Source organism: Alternaria rosae, assembly GCF_020736505.1.
Source record: "Alternaria rosae strain MPI-PUGE-AT-0040 chromosome Unknown BKA58scaffold_1, whole genome shotgun sequence".
Classification (NCBI taxonomy): Eukaryota; Fungi; Ascomycota; class Dothideomycetes; order Pleosporales; family Pleosporaceae; genus Alternaria; species Alternaria rosae.
This window is the reverse complement of record NW_025763570.1, coordinates 3,371,042-3,386,304: the sequence shown is the minus strand read 5'-3', so window position 1 is coordinate 3,386,304 and position 15,263 is coordinate 3,371,042. Positions and strand designations below refer to the sequence as shown.

The 15,263-nt window shown below is 53.6% G+C and overlaps 7 protein-coding genes across 7 annotated transcripts; 2 read left to right on the top strand and 5 right to left on the bottom strand.

Annotated features, from left to right (window-relative positions):
- The first annotated feature begins 328 nt into the window (after positions 1-328).
- Positions 329-3,662, top strand: BKA58DRAFT_373548 (uncharacterized protein). Its single transcript, XM_046169234.1, has one exon. It carries the CDS (start codon positions 515-517, stop codon positions 3,395-3,397), a length of 2,883 nt encoding a protein of 960 aa, XP_046031463.1. The 5' UTR covers positions 329-514; the 3' UTR covers positions 3,398-3,662.
- Positions 3,663-4,127: 465 nt separating this feature from the next.
- Positions 4,128-5,828, top strand: BKA58DRAFT_329402 (Bestrophin, RFP-TM, chloride channel-domain-containing protein). The gene is made up of 2 exons (XM_046168136.1): positions 4,128-4,527; positions 4,583-5,828. Exons 1-2 carry the CDS (start codon positions 4,380-4,382, stop codon positions 5,740-5,742), a joined length of 1,308 nt encoding a protein of 435 aa, XP_046031462.1. The 5' UTR covers positions 4,128-4,379; the 3' UTR covers positions 5,743-5,828.
- On the bottom strand, positions 5,789-7,494 carry BKA58DRAFT_21680 (uncharacterized protein). Its single transcript, XM_046166170.1, has 3 exons — positions 6,516-7,494; positions 6,349-6,463; positions 5,789-6,302 (listed from the first exon to the last, which is right to left on the bottom strand). The coding sequence occupies exons 1-3, from the start codon at positions 7,239-7,241 to the stop codon at positions 5,836-5,838; spliced, it is 1,308 nt and encodes a 435-aa protein (XP_046031461.1). The 5' UTR covers positions 7,242-7,494; the 3' UTR covers positions 5,789-5,835.
- Positions 7,495-8,128: 634 nt separating this feature from the next.
- BKA58DRAFT_407750 (heterokaryon incompatibility protein-domain-containing protein) lies at positions 8,129-8,963 on the bottom strand (the record flags this gene model as incomplete). The annotated part of the gene is made up of 2 exons (XM_046172042.1): positions 8,129-8,140; positions 8,172-8,963. The coding sequence occupies 2 exons, from the start codon at positions 8,961-8,963 to the stop codon at positions 8,129-8,131; spliced, it is 804 nt and encodes a 267-aa protein (XP_046031460.1).
- A 459-nt stretch (positions 8,964-9,422) lies between these two features.
- BKA58DRAFT_434331 (Endoribonuclease L-PSP/chorismate mutase-like protein) lies at positions 9,423-9,993 on the bottom strand (the record flags this gene model as incomplete). The annotated part of the gene is made up of 4 exons (XM_046173259.1): positions 9,423-9,593; positions 9,651-9,818; positions 9,881-9,894; positions 9,951-9,993. 4 exons carry the CDS (start codon positions 9,991-9,993, stop codon positions 9,423-9,425), a joined length of 396 nt encoding a protein of 131 aa, XP_046031459.1.
- Positions 9,994-10,648: 655 nt separating this feature from the next.
- On the bottom strand, positions 10,649-11,462 carry BKA58DRAFT_407749 (phosphoribosyltransferase-like protein; the record flags this gene model as incomplete). Its single annotated transcript, XM_046172041.1, has 2 exons — positions 10,649-10,809; positions 10,865-11,462. 2 exons carry the CDS (start codon positions 11,460-11,462, stop codon positions 10,649-10,651), a joined length of 759 nt encoding a protein of 252 aa, XP_046031458.1.
- Positions 11,463-12,879: 1,417 nt separating this feature from the next.
- BKA58DRAFT_373536 (phosphoribosylformylglycinamidine cyclo-ligase) lies at positions 12,880-15,234 on the bottom strand. The gene has a single exon (XM_046169233.1). The coding sequence runs from the start codon at positions 15,163-15,165 to the stop codon at positions 13,033-13,035; it is 2,133 nt and encodes a 710-aa protein (XP_046031457.1). The 5' UTR covers positions 15,166-15,234; the 3' UTR covers positions 12,880-13,032.
- Positions 15,235-15,263: the final 29 nt, after the last annotated feature.

Here is a 15,263-nt window from a genome sequence, read left to right as displayed (position 1 = left end):
TCCGCCAGAACAGCTCAGCCTCCACCATGTCGCATGGCGCTATCCAGGGTGAACAATGTGACAGCGTGTCGCGAAACAAGTGACGGTCGCACCGAGGCCTACGGCGTGTTGCATCTTGCAGGTCCGACATGGCGGTCAGTAGATAGAGATTTTGCAGGATTCTTCGGATACGAAAGGGCGAGGCGACGAGGTGCGCCGTGTGTTTCTGTTAATAGCACCGGGGCATGGCAGCGGGCTAGGACTTAGCGGCAGATCGGGTATAGGCCAAGCTGGAACGAGGAACGTGACCCTGGCCGGCCATGTCTGGCTGCAGCAATAGCGCCTGCTAGACACCTTTACATTCCAAGCTGCTTTACTAGTAATCGCAATGCTCCCATCTTGCTTTGGTCCCAGCTGAAGACGATCCAAGCGACCATAGGCATCCTCATGGAGCCGCATCCGACGCCCACTTGACGCTCTTTGCACCCGCTATCACCACATCTACCCACGCAAGGAAGGCGCGATCAGGCTTACCATGGTGGGGAGGCCTTCACACCATCGCAACTCGGGAGCGCAACTCGACAGCACGACGCCCACGACGGAGACCAGGGGGAAGGGCGTCGCTTTCGCCAGCGATGAGGGCAGCGCTCAAAGAAAACGGGTGGCCTACGACGAGCGTGCGCGCACCACCTCGGTGAGTTCTGAAGACTCAGAGGGCTACGAGCACGTGAACACGCTGCTCTCTGCGTCTTCTATTGCAAATACCGACACCATCTCCTCGTCAGGCCACTCGACGGCTATGACGTCCACCACTACCTACGACGATCGGCCGAATGACGATACGCCCATTGCCACTCCGTCGTATGCGGCCCCCAGCCTTACCCTCCTCGAACTCGTCTCCAATACCGCTTCCTCGTCCGCGCTGCCTGACAGCTTTGATGTCAATGTGTCGAGAAAAGGTGGCTATGTGGCGGTATACTCGGCGTCGAATCTGTTCCTGGTAAAGACCGTGCAGCTGCCGCGACTATGGGCAAGGACTCTGCAGGTCAAGCGCAAGCCGGTCGCCATCGATATCACCGAAGACGGCTTTCTACTGGCCGTGCTTTCGAGACCTTCGCAGGTCGATTTATACGAGATACATGGCGAGGGCGATAATCAGATCAAGAAGAGGCGGACTATCATGCTGGTGCACGAGGCTAGCTCTATCGTCATATCACCGGATGCGCGTATCTTAATTACGGGCAACAAGTTTGGCATCGAAGTTATTGCTATTGGGCCAGAAGTACCCGAGACGACACGACGTACGCTTTCGGGACCTGCCGGTGATGCATTGGAGTTCTCAGACGATGGTCGTACACTACTCATAACGGGATATGCGAGGAAGTCAGATGGCTCGGCATTGTTCGTTCTACCGGGTCTCTACGATGGTCCGCTAACAGAAGAGGGTGAGCCAATTCCACAACCGCCAGAAGCTGCATGGACTGGCTCGGTGCTGTTTCCTGAGACGGCAAGAATTGCACGCCAAGCTACGCTGCTCCCAGATGCGGACACTGGGACGTTCAACGAACTCTTCGCCTTCAATGCCGAGGAGGACTCATGGGGCATCTATGACATTGCATGCCAACGCTTCACACAGAGGAAGATGTTTCTGCCGGATCACGCAAGGTGGACGCGCTCGGAGTTCGTAGACGATGCTATGCCTGCTGTCTCTCCAAATGCTGACCTTGCCGCTGTTGCCCTGCGGATGCGCGGTACCACCAACATCTGGATTTACGAAGTACCAGGTTGGGAGTACAAACCGAGCGAGAAGATCAAGGGGGATGCCCCGATTCAGCCTTGCTTTTGCATCCCCATCCCGAACGACAACGCAGGTACTTTGCAAGAAATATGCGTGCTCAGATGGGTTAGGCTCAACGCCAACGTGCAGCGACTTGTGGCGGTCGGCAACTCGAGCATACTACCTGATGAGAACGATGTGCCTGGGGCGCCACTGGGGTCCAAAGGCGTTCTGATAGTCCTGGATTTCGACAAGACAAGGCCCCTGGGAAGCACTCCACCGACGCCGCTCAAGACTGAATACGACTTAGACCCCCTTTGTCCAGGCGAGATGCTACCGGAAGGCTCGATTGACTTTGATCGTGAGGTGGAATTGGTACGAACCAGGACCATGGCACAGCGCAGAGCCCAGGATCGGAACGACATTGTTGCACGAAGACCATCGAGAATTGGAACTACGCCTGTTCAGCGGGCGCGTACTACTGCAAACCGGAATGCGCCAAGGCCACCGCTGCCTTCGGATGAGTCGGAGGAGTTGACACCGGAAGAGGCACAGGCAATGTTTGAAGCTCCGTATGATAATCAACAACCTCGATCTCAGATGTCTCTAGCTAGGGCTGCCACCGTCGCCGCGGTATCACCTGCGAACCGTCGGCATCTGCGCGCTCTGCCTTTCAGACCCCTGGAGTACCGTCGTGCTGACGGTCATCGAGAGCTACCACACGAAAGTGACGCCGACAACTGGGTGCCACCTCCGCCAGCATATACGACCACCGCAGCAGCAGCAGAGAGTGTCAGCCTGAGCCATCCGGATGCGCCCCCTGTACCCCGATTACCTCATACTCATTCGTCATCTTCGATACCGCCCGTCCCTCCATTACCGAACATGTCTGCAACCATCAATCCCTCTCAAATCTCTCCGTCGCACCCTTACCATCAGCGCCAACAATCGATATCTTCTGTCGACGTATCATCACCTCCAGCTCCAGACCCAGGGCGTCGGCCATCTCTGCTGCATCCATCCACATACCCTAGTCCCCAATCTTCAGGCTCGATACGACGGAGGCGATCAAGTACCCGATCACCATCGGAACAAATGTCGTATGTACCCTTGCCGCAACCCCAATCCGCATACCCGAACACCGCTTCCCACATGCCTACCCGCCGTCCCACAAATGGTCGCACTCAACGTGTTCCTCACGACAACCTCGACCTCTACGCTCCACCCGTCCCTAGTACGCCAGTCTCCCGCCGTGGCTCGGCTCCAAACATAGCTGTCCAGCGCCGTCCCCTACCTATGAGCAGCCCACGCATGAGTATGCCCTATCCTGCGCCGCCAGTCAACAACTCAAGTCAATCAAGGAACGCTCTGCCACCACTGGCTGCTCCAGGTCAGCAGTTTTCAGCCGGTCAAAGGTTCCCCATCAGTGCGCCGCCGAGGACAGATCAAAGTGCGCAGTTCAACCATCCTTATGGGAGTTACTACGGGCCAGAGCAAGGCGGCGTGCACAGGGCGTCGCAGAGTGTGGGTGATCTACTCGGTGGGAGTGGAGTTACTGGACGCAGCTCCAGGATGAATGGCGTGTTGATTGGAGAGAAGAAGGCTAAAGGGAAGAAGAAGATTGGCTGTGCTGTTATGTGATGAGCATCAAGCAACCACGGATGACCGACTTATGTTTCTCATGACTATATTATACCCATGACTTTGTTTCTTTAGTATCGGCGTTTTGGTCTTTGGGGGGGAGTGGATATGCGAGCGCTCCTGCAATTGATTAAGCGGTTGAGCGATGTTGTATTTTGAGGATGAACGAGGTCGCTCATGGTAGTTACCTATATACAAGGCTCTTAGATCGAAGTAGGGGAGCAATCCAGGGATTATGGGAATGTCATCTCTTTCTACAACCTGACTCGTTGACCTCGCATCTTGGTCAGTGAAGAGAACATTCCAAGTCTGACGTGACTATAATCTAACTCAAGTCTTGCCATGGTACTACGCTGACCAATCTAACACCCGCGACTTGATGACTTCCAATATTTAAACTCTACTCATACGATTAGATCCTCCCCAAGAATGAGAGGCAAGATCGTGATGGATCCATGTACTTTCATCATCCCAACTTCGCAGAACCGGTGACGTATAACGAGATCACCTGCTATGACATCAAGGCCTGCAACCGCAACAGACACTTGTACAAATTACCGCATCATCACCACTGGCATCACGCGTCTGCATCCGTTCGAACGACGGATTTCCGTTGCATATTATGAAAACGATGTGTCCTCATCATCAAATGAATACTCATCTGTAGGTAGGCGCTACCTCCACATAACAGGTAGAAAGGGCAAGTAACCTCGCGCCACACATTGTACCTGCTACTCCTGTAGATGACAGCCACAACATCGTAGAAACGATCTCGAAACTATGCCGCCAAAACCCTACACCGATCTCGTCCCCTATAACCTTGCTCGAAACTTTACTACCTAAACATTGTCATTATCTCTACCTTTCCTGTCCATACAACTTAGCGGAGTACAATGCCGGGATCGTCTGGCGACGGATACTTTGTATGTTACCCGGAGAGGATCGGGTAGCATATGCACGGCCGTCTCGCTAAGAAGGGTAGATGGGGCCGCGCGATCTCAGTCATCACTCGAAGTTCCCAATGATGCTGCGTCTTCACGGCAGCATCACTCCCAAACTCGTCATACCCGTTCTGCTGGTAGGCGGATGGGTCACCGCTGTCACTTGCATCTCGAAGCTTGTGTATGACCGTTAGCCATGTCTTTCTTCTTCCAATACTCCAAGACTACTACTAACAAGGCGCAGTCGGTACCGATCAAGTCTTCATCACCGTGCTGGGCTTTGTCGTCAGTCTGGCACTCAGCGTCCGCAGTTCTACCTCGATGGACCGTTACTTCCAAGGCCGACAACTATGGGGACGCCTCCGGCTCGCATCGCACATCTTGGCTCGTCTGATATGGATACACGCTGAAGAGAGGCATGACGCCGATGCAGGGTTGGGGAAGCAAGACCTGCTCGGCAAGGTCAGCTGCTTGAACCTGATTGTGGCTTTCGCTGTCGCAGTGAAACACAAATTACGGTTTGAGCCAGGAACACACTATGAAGATTTGAAGCACTTGGTCGGTCATCTGGATACTTTCGCGCAAGCGGCTGATATGCCCGCGCCCGACCCTCCGAGGGCTTTCAGGCGAACCTGTCAGCTTCTCGGTATGCCCATGGCGACGCCCAACCCACGCAAACACATCAAGCAATCACGCGTACCTCTCGGTGACCTGCCTCTCGAGATTTTGTCTCACCTCTCCGCGTACATCAAAGCCCTGTATGACAACGGCACGTTGAGAGACTACAGTACCTATCAAACCCAGACTTTGGATACCCTGTCAATCATGGACGACGTATCGTGTGGTACGGAGAGAATCCTAAATACACCACTTCCACTTGCATACTCCATCGTCATATCACAGGTCACCTGGCTTTACATTCTGTTGTTGCCATTCCAGTGCTACAACAGTTTAGGCTGGATCACAATCCCCGCGTGTGTCGTCGCGGCGTACATTATTCTAGGTATCGCCTTCATCGGCCGTGAGATCGAAGACCCTTTTGGCCACGACGTAAACGACCTACCACTCGATACCTTCTGCCAGCAGATTCGCCAAGATCTTGACATCATCATGTCACGAGGCGCACCTCTTGTCAACAACTTCATGGGTCGTGAAGAGAACATGCCATTGTATCCTCTTTCGTCTTTGAGCACACGAGCATGGGCAGACAAATCGCCAGATGAGATACATGTCGCTTTATCGCAGAAGGTAGGTCTCCACCATCCAATGGTTGAACGCGGTAAGAACCCAGTGCCACCTACGCGAAGAAGACTGGGCGGCGTGGACAGCTGGGTCGAAAAGGGCGGCGGATCAGGACCAAATGGCACGACGAGTCACCATAGAAGGAGGTACGGAAGTGTCTAGTTGTCCGCGTCTAGACATCGAGAAAACTTATTCTTGTTACCCTACCTAACACCTAGACTCCAAACAACTATTCAGTTCCATTCCCCGTCTGAATCAACCTCTCAAAGGGCCCTTCTTCCAAACCTGACCCATCCCTCCCAAACCCCCGATGTTCTTCAAGAGCGTTTCCAACTTCCACGCTTCCCTATCTTCTCCAATACCCAAAAACCCCAGATCGGACAAAAGCCTATGCGTCTTCTCGCCATACGCTTCCGCCTTTTCCCTATCTCCCTTCTCCAACCACAGCATAGCCAGCATGGCATACTCATCCGTCAACATCGACCAGACCCCTTCTTCTTTGATCAGTTCGACAGACTCCTCTGCGAGAACTATCGCTTCATCTAGTTTGTAGGCCTTCGCTAGCTCCATGATCTTTTCCTCGGCCTGCGCGATCATTGTGCGGCGGAGATCTGAGGCTTGGCGCTCGTCGGCCGGTAGGCTGCAGAGGCTGCATGTGCATTTGAAACCCCAGCGCCTGATTAGAGATTGGCGTTTCTGAAATGGGATGCCTAGGAGGAGGTCTGGATGGTGTTAGTGGTAGAACGAGAAGGAAGAGGGTGGAAATACACGAGACGGTGATCTCTTCGCCGGCCTCAATGTCGCGGTAGGCTTTTATGGCCATTGAGACGCCGGCGCGAGAGAATAGAACGAAGGAGTTCGGGTTGCATGCATGATTAATTCGCTGGTACGGTCAGTGATACTCATGTTACTGTTCAGACTGCGTTGCGACCTACCGAGATTAGCGGATACAACGCCCTTGAGCCAACCTCCGCAACTGTGCTGCCATACGCATTCGTCTTCATGATAGCCTCCTCCAAAGTTCCTTCGTCTTCATCATCTCCATCATTCTCAGCATCATAGTTCTTCCCCGCATGCGCAGAACTCATATCCCTAATCATCGCAGGAACAAGCAGTTGATCCACAGCCCTCTTCATCAGCTTCTTGTTCTCAGCCTCACTTAAAGCTTTCTCAGCGCCCATATCCACAACAACAGCGGCTTGATCCACCATGAACGTTTCGTACATCTTGATCTTACGAGTCGCTACAACGCCTTTCGCTTTTCCGGGTACATCGACGATTTTCCATGGTTGACCGCCGAAGTAGAGGCGTTCAGCATCCTTTTTTGTAAGGAAATTATCGAGCGGGTTGTCGTCGAGGTGTTTCGTCGCTAAGTGGGCAGATTGTGGAGGGAAAATAAGGGAGAGGCCGTGTGGGCCTGTCGTGTTGGATGTGTAGACGCAGTACTTCTGGCCAAGGGTGGGGAGGTAGCTGCTCGTTGTGCAAACCGGCTTGTGAGACCATGGAGCATACGGATGATCTTCGCCTGGAGTGGAAATATGCTGTTGGAGATCTGGTTGCAGTAGGTCGTCGATGTCGAGGACGCCTACTGTCGCAGATGCATGCTGGAGCGTGAATTGCAAAACAACGACCGCTGTTAGGAAGAGCATGTCTGTAAACATGCGTTGATGGATGGAAGTATGAAAGCTTTCTACACGCTCTCAGGGTACAGCTGCAACTTATGAGCGTTCTGTGATATTCCATAGTGCTTGCTGTATCACAATCCCCAAAGCGGTAATGCACGTCACGTAGCTTTACCCGGAAATTTACCCCAAACATCCTCTTCGGTCCCAAGAAACTTGGACAATTTGTACAACCCGTCCGCTCATAGTAACGACCAATTGTAACAGGTCTAGAGTTGATCTCAAGTAAACAGTGGATAACGCGGGGCTTGTCGCCCAGAAGTGTTGATGGGCGACGAATTGATCGCCTCGGCGGCAGGAATGTAGTCGCTCCCAAAATTTCGATCATGATACGCACAATTTTTGCAAAGACCTTGAATCGACTACCAGAACTTGTAATTCATGGGCTTCCGTATGTGAGCGAACTTTTACATGCTGCGGACTTGTTGACGCTCGTGAGCTTCATTCATTTCGACCACAACGAGCAAAGCGCAACTTGCAGCGGTCTACGTTGCTTCTTTCTGTATGTGCCGTATAATCTCTCGCGTGTGCATCGTTTGCTGATCTATACCTTGCATCATTGCGTTATCGAATACGATGTCGTTCAGTCTCTGCAACTCTCTCTGTAGACAGATAAGCTTTCCAAACACGTAGCAGATGACTGCTACTAAAGAGAAAACGAGTATCCCTTCTGCCCTGTTCCATCGGGTGCAACAATAGAGATAGAATGGTGTCGCAGCCACAGCCCATCCCAGAAACCATATCGTCGATGGAAGGTCGTAAACGATCGTGAAGACATGGATGGCGATTGTGCAGAGAAGGATCATAATCTTCACAGTTCCGGCAACGCCATGGCCTATATAAGCCCAGGGAATCTGGGAGTAAGGTTAGTTCTCAAGCTGGATGATGGTCTTTGATACATATGCTTACCTGTAACGATGGGAGCCCGTATCGATGTAGGAAGTTATCGATCCAGTCACGCGTGCCGTATACATCTTCGATCTCTTTACGAAGGCGACCGAAAGCTTTTGCTCTACCTTCGCCATATATGAGCGGCATTTGTACTTGGAATATGCCAAGAAGGCAGTACGCGGCATCTTCCTCCCGTTTTGTGCCACGATGTTTAGCCCAATTCATGCGCTCCTCGACAGGGTACTTGAGCATGAGGCGTGATCCATTCTCCAATGCAGCTACAGGGATATTCGTCTCATTTGAAATTTCTTTTGCGAGGGAAACCTTATCCCCGATTCTAGTGCCGTCCACCGAGAAGAAGACAACAGTCTCTGGGGCCAGAAGCTCCTGAAGCGTCCATCCACGTGTAAACCATCGATTGCCCTTGAAAGACGGCTGCTTGTTGCTCTGTAAATATGGCGTGCCAGTGCTGGGTACATCGGAGAGGTATACGTAGCATGCTGTCGAATCGCGATACCACTTAAACATCGAATTGATGGCTTCAGCTAATTCCGCGCTACTGCTCTTATCGATGCAACATGTATCAACCCAGAAGAATTCGAGCTTGTCTTTAGCCGCCTGCGCAGCGCAAAATTGGAGTTTGGCGTAGCCGGGCTTCTTTCTGCCTTTGCCTTTGCCCTTGTATATGTCCTTGAAAGTGACTTCATCCTCGTCGGCGCCCCAGGTGTGCGATAATATTGCGTATGTTGGTATGTAGCGAACAAATTCGACGAGTATGAAGTCGTCGCCAGAGGCTCGCAGGAGGCGCATGTTACCGTTAGTATACAATCTGGAGGCATCAGCTGAACGAATTGAGATCAAACATATAATTAATGTTGTCTTTGGCCGAGGAAAGGACATTTCTTGTGGTGACAACGGCGCCAAAGCGGGGCAGTGCAGTGAGGCTGAGCGCAGTACATTAGCATGGTGTCTTGTGGCGACGCTAAGGTTCAGCCTTCCCAAGCCATCCCCATTTGTGTTGGCTCAATACCGGTTTCTAAATCACTTAGGAATTGGAGATTAGCCGCGATCAGGATAAGGACATGTAGCGTGTGAGTTCGAGCATGACGAAGGGTCGATGTTTCGGGGATCAAGATAAGTTTAGCAATCATGTGCGTCGTATTGAACATGTGTCTTATAGTCTTCCTAACTTGTCCACAGTATTCCAAAGCAGCCTTGCTTCACCGAATGGTCGTTCAACCTATGCATCATCAACATCAGCTCCACGCCTCAAAGCTTCGAGCTCATACCAGTATACGCAATGCACTCAATCTCCACCGGCACACCCTTGGGCAGCTGCTTAACCGCAACACAGCTGCGCGCAGGCTTGTGGGAGAAGTACTGCTCGTACATGCCGTTCATCTCGGCAAAGTTGGCCATGTCGTCGAGGAAGACGTTGACCTGGAGTCGTTGTCAGCATCTCATCGGCTGTTTGTCCGTGTAAACGCTTGAACGCACCTTGATAACCCTGTCCATAGCAACACCCGCCTCAGTGAGGATGCCCTTGATGTTCTCGCAGCACATCTTGGTCTTGTCTGCGATGCTGCCCTCGATCAGGTTGCCCTTGGTATCAGCGGGGATCTGGCCCGAGACAAAGACATTGGGGCCTGCGACGATGGCTTGTGTCTAAACGTGTGATGTTAACGCGGTTGTTCGGATGCGATGGGAACGACGGAGATGATACGTACGTAGGGTCCAGCAGCTGTATCTCTGTTAGCAATCTCTCCTTCTTCATCTCCGCTATCAATTGGAACGTACGAGGACACGCGTTAGCGGTGTGAATCTTCTTGATGTCCGACATCTTTCTTGCTCCTTTAATGTCAATTGTTCTGTAGCTTAAAGTTGTGATAGCAGGTCGCGTAAGATTCGTGGTTGTAGTAGTAGTAGGTCGTGAAGCACGTAGAGCTCTTGGTACAGCGGTCCGTATCAGCAGCATGGGACAGTTTATCTACGTCAGGTAAATCGAGGCTATCATCGGGCTAGGTGGACACCTAATTGAGCGCGTCCGCCCTATGCCCGTGGCATAAGATGGGGCTTGGGAGCGGCATCGGAAGCTACCCCACTTTCCCTCTTTGGCGGGCGCCGTTTGTCAGCAGCTTGCAGGGATGTTTTTGTTGATGGAGGGGTAATGAGGGCGGAAATTTTGGGGACGGCGACTTTTGCGACGGGAAGGAGGAGATCGCGGCGCTATGATGCTGCGCAGGGCATAGGGCTTAGTTCAGTATCAATGATATAGTGTGAAATACACCTTGGACAATGTGTAATTAAATGAAAAGACTTTTAACGTGTTTATCGTGACGTCCTCGCGCGCTTCTCTCGTCGCGCCTGTCGTGACTATACAAACCGCCAACGCCGCCCATATGCAATCCTATGCTCCCATCTATATTGTGTATTGTTTACGGTATCGAGTCAAGATTCGAATCTTGAAAATTACCAGCCGTCTCAGGATTACACATCTACTGTTCCATCTTCTCCTCCTGGCCGGAAAGCAATGTGTGTACAGGCGCGTCGAGCTGGTCGCGGCCCTTCAAGAAATCGAGTTCGAGAATGAACAGGTATCCCATAATAGTTCCGCCTAGCTTCTTCACCAGAGAACCAGCTGCGGCTGCGGAGCCACCTGTGCACCGTGTTAGCATCTCATGTCGTCTCTGACGCGAAGCTATTCAACATACCAGTCGCAATAATATCATCCACAATAAGCACGTTCTGCCCGCTCTTGACAGCACCTTCCTGCATCTGGAAGAAATCACTGCCATACTCCTTCTTGTATTCCGCCGTCTCACATGGACCTGGCAGCTTGCCCCTCTTCCTGACCGGCACAAAACTCGCACCCAGCCTCAGCGCAAGGCTGGGACCGAACAGGAATCCGCGCGCATCGAGTCCGACAACGACATCTGGCTTGGCACCCGTCGCACCGAATTGCTTCTCAATGGACAGCTCGAGGCCGCGCAGCAGTCCCTCGTGGAGCGCGGGGTCGGCGAAGATGGGCAGGATGTCTTCGAAGAGGATGCCGGGTTCGGGGAAGTCTTTGAACTGGCGGAGCGAGGCCTTCAGCGTGCTTTTAAGACGGGCGAGTTCGGCGGCGGCGGAGGGACGGGGGGTGGACTGTCCGCCTTGGGAGGGGCCATGGCTGTTGGACTCGAGGGTTGGGTCGGGCTTCTGCGGGGGAGGGTGCGCGGCGGTTGCGTCGCCCTTGAGTGGGGGGTCGGCGGGCGTGGTGGTGTTGATGGGGTGGGTGCTGTGGGCGGGCGTGTCGTGGGGAGCGGACATGATGGGACGAGGGGAGGGGGCGGCGTCGAGATATAAGACGGACGGGTCAGGTCTGTATGGGATGGGTGACGCGATAGATAGGGCTAGGGCAGGAGCCGGGTTGGGGTAAGGTGGTCAGGGCTGGCTGGCTGGCTGCACTGCAATGCTGTCAGACTCGGGCGTCGTCGTGGTCGCTGAGAGTACCCAGCGCGTGCTTGACCTGCCCGCCAGACGCAGAAAAAAAATCGAGTTAGCCCCTCTGGAAAACGGTCCGCAGGGCCACACAGTCCCTAGGCCCACCACCGAAACCACCCGTATGGCGAATTGAAAGACGGCCTGGCACCATCATGGCGCCCGCTCCTTGTTCAGCCGCTCAGCGCAGCACCTTCGCACTCGGTTGCCTATACACCACCACGCTGCTCGATGCGGCAGCTCCCTACGCCCGCACCGCACACGCCCATCCTATCGCACGCGCTCCACGGGCAAGTGTGTCGCCTTGATCCCTGACCCACAACTATCTGCGGCGCCAAACATGTGCCAGACTTGACATTTACCCTTATCGGAACCAAGGCATGCCGAACGAAGACGTGCATTCACATGTCGACGTCACGCCAGGCCAGAAAACGAGCACGTAGGCTGTAGGGTAAGAGTCATACTGCCGCTTCCCAACAAATTCTCCTGCCCTCCCATGGATCCCATGCGTTTGGGCGACTATAGTAGCTGCGTTACTGTTGAAAGCCCTTCTCTAGCTTTGGATTCGCGATTCGCGCAATCTATTACTCAAACACGACATGTCAACAACATGATCTGCGTGCTCTGTCTCGCAACAAATGCCAGTGCCGTCCAAGGCGTAGCGGGGATCCTATGTGCAGTACCCCACGGGTGTGGTAACCGAAAGGCAACTAAGGCGTTGTCGCAGCGGTGAGACGTTCTAGAAGGTCGAGCGGGATCCTGGGCTTGTTTGTACCACGCTGGTATACGACCACACAATCTTTGTTCAAGATTAGTGTAGACGGTGAAGAGGATTGTGTATCGCGTTCCGCCGCTGCCTGAGCAGGAGCCAACGAAACACATACACAGAGAACATGCTAGACTTATCAAGCGCCTGCGACGGCTCCGACCATCCAAGGCAAGCAAGTACTTTACGCGTCCTCGCAGCGAGCAAGCCCTTTGTCTCCACAATAACCCGCGGCATGCATGCATACACACTAGAAGACCCCAATAGGGCAATGCCTAGCGCGCCTTGTCGCCTGTCGACTTGTTGACACCCGTCAACCGAATGCATGACGCGACCGTCAAGTTCTTCTCTGGAACCGCGGATGACCAGCGTTTCGTCACACGATATCTTAGTCACGACAAAGGGACTCTGAGGCAGCAGACGCGTGTCTGTCGGAAGAACCATGATAGTAGCATCTCAGGTGGATTGGACATGCTCTAGAAGCTCGATAAAAGGTGGGTATATATTGTTTGATATGCCGCTGCAACCGCGGAGGCTCCCGATGGCCCAGACTAAACTGTCCTCTATACATGCTGCCTACATGTCGCAACCCTCTCCACTACATGTGTGCATGAACTACTAGAATAAGACTAACTAACCCCAAACGTCCATGTTGTTCACAATGCACTCCTCGTCTGTCCTCTTCTTCAGACTACCAACAACATAGACCTTCTCGCCATACTCTTGTAGTCGGTCCATGGTTGTCCTCACGTTGTCTTGGCTAACAACGAGCACCATACCGAGACCTGTGTTGAATGTCCTTGCTAGTTCCGTGTTGTCCAAGCGACCTGCCTTCTTGAGCCATTTGAACACGTCCAGGAGCGGCCAGCTCTTCGCATCAAGCTCCGCGGTCAGGGTCTTGGGCAACATGCGAGGAATGTTCTCTAGCAGGCCGCCGCCCGTTATGTGGGCCATACCCTTGATCAGACCCCGCCGGGTTGCAGCTAGTAGCGGTTTGACGTAGATCTTAGTTGGTGTCAAGAGTGCCGTTCCGAGGTTCTCGCCTGAGCTCCATGGGCATGCGTCTGAGTAAGAGATGCCTTGTGTCTCGACGATTCTTCGGACGAGAGAGAAACCGTTGGAGTGGACTCCACTTGAGGCCAGACCGATGAGTACGTCACCCTCGGCCATGGACGCTGTGTCTGGTAAGATCGTTGCGCCCTGCTTGATCGCACCGATTGCTGCACCACCGGCGTCGTATTCGCCTGCCTGGTAGATACCGGGCATCTCTGCCGTCTCTCCACCAACAAGGGCACATGCAGACTGCCGGCAGCCGTTCGCGACACCCTCGACAAACTTGGCAGCGCCTTCTACATCAAGCTTGCTGCAAGCGTAGTAGTCAAGGAACATCAGAGGCTCGGCGCCTTGTACTACCAGATCGTTGACGTTCATGGCGACGAGATCGATACCGACAGTGTCGTGCTTGCCCATCTCGAAGGCAATCTTGACCTTTGTGCCGATGCCGTCGATAGCGCCCACGAGTATGGGTGCCTCAGTGTAGCCAGCTGCTTGCAGGTCGAGCAGCCCACCAAACCCACCGATCTTGCCATCGGCTCCAGGGCGTTTTGTGCTAGCAGTCAGCGCCTTGATCTGCTTAACGAGCTGATTGCCCGCGTCGATGCTCACACCCGATGATGCGTATGTCAGCGCCTCGCCAGCTGGCTGTGAGGTGCTTGAAGGGCGTGTCACAGTGGTGCCTTCCTCAGCCGGCTCAAGGAGCTTCCAGTCGCATGTTATGCCTTCCTTCTTGAACTCTTGTAGCAGATGTTCTGCGATCTTGTCAAAGTTCTCGGTCGCGAGTGCGAGGATGGTCGGGCCGGCGCCTGAGAGACAGATGCCCAGCAGGCCGGGATGTGATTGTGGGGTAACGGATTGGAGGATTTCGGTAAGACCGGGGATGAGGCCGCGACGGTAGGGTTGGTGGAGCTTGTCTTGCATGGCTGTGTAGATCATGTCGGGGTCTGGTGTGGCTTGGCCGAGTGCTGTGGTCAGGACAGCCAGTCGTTGCATGTTGAAGATGGCATCTTTGCGTGAATACGACTCGGGCAGTACCGCACGCGCCTTCGCCGTCGATACCTCGAATTGTGGAATGACGCATATGCACTTGATAGCGGGCGACCAAGCAAACTTGGTGTAGTGTCCGATGTTGAGGGGTGGCTCGGGTGGCCGCAGCCCTGTGTCTACACCACCTGCAGGCTGTGGCAGGACTTCGCTGAGGGGAATTTCGAGGCGCTCGGTGTCTTCGGGTGACAATTCGTTGAGGTATGTGCCGACAAAGCCTCCGTATAAGGCTGCTGCGACATTGTCTGGGTGACGCTCTTCCATCAGGCAATAGTCGAGCATGCGCGCTCTCGATAGCCCAAGGTTTCCGACCTCATTCGCCAGGAATACACCTCCTACGATGGCCGCAGCCGAAGAGCCCAGTCCTCGTCCCAGTGGTATCGGGTTCTTGACGTGAACGTGTGTTTCCGAAGGGAAGTCGCGAACGCCATGGCAGCGAAGCACGTATACGGCTGTTCGTGTGATGAGATTGTCTTGCGCAATGAGCGGGACATCTTCGGCGCCTACGCCTTCATACGTGATCTTGCAGTTGAGTGAGTGTTCTGATTTCTCCTTCTTGGTGACTGTGACCTCGAGTTCGAGATAGAGGTTGAGCGCAAGGCCAATGACGTCAAAGCCGGGGCCGATGTTGGCGGACGAGCAGGGGATCTTAATGTGAGTAGTCATATTGGACTACAGAGCGCCTGGGGCTTGACGTGATGTCTTGTTATGTCGTCGCGCAAAAAATATTGGACCAGCGCATGGGAGGAATGAAAAAGATCGCG

Bases quoted from the DNA above. Each gene is read 5' to 3' on its own strand.
- BKA58DRAFT_21680 (XM_046166170.1), bottom strand. From the start codon at position 7,241: ATGTTTACAGACATGCTCTTCCTAACAGCGGTCGTTGTTTTGCAATTC. The intron at 6,464-6,515 runs GTAGGTCGCAAC...TGACCGTACCAG, and splicing joins CGTTGTATCCGCTAATCTCG to CGAATTAATCATGCATGCAA. The intron at 6,303-6,348 runs GTATTTCCACCC...AACACCATCCAG, and splicing joins CGAAGAGATCACCGTCTCGT to ACCTCCTCCTAGGCATCCCA.
- BKA58DRAFT_329402 (XM_046168136.1), top strand. From the start codon at position 4,380: ATGGGGCCGCGCGATCTCAGTCATCACTCGAAGTTCCCAATGATGCTG. The intron at 4,528-4,582 runs GTTAGCCATGTC...AACAAGGCGCAG, and splicing joins CTCGAAGCTTGTGTATGACC to TCGGTACCGATCAAGTCTTC.
- BKA58DRAFT_373548 (XM_046169234.1), top strand. From the start codon at position 515: ATGGTGGGGAGGCCTTCACACCATCGCAACTCGGGAGCGCAACTCGAC.
- BKA58DRAFT_373536 (XM_046169233.1), bottom strand. From the start codon at position 15,165: ATGACTACTCACATTAAGATCCCCTGCTCGTCCGCCAACATCGGCCCC.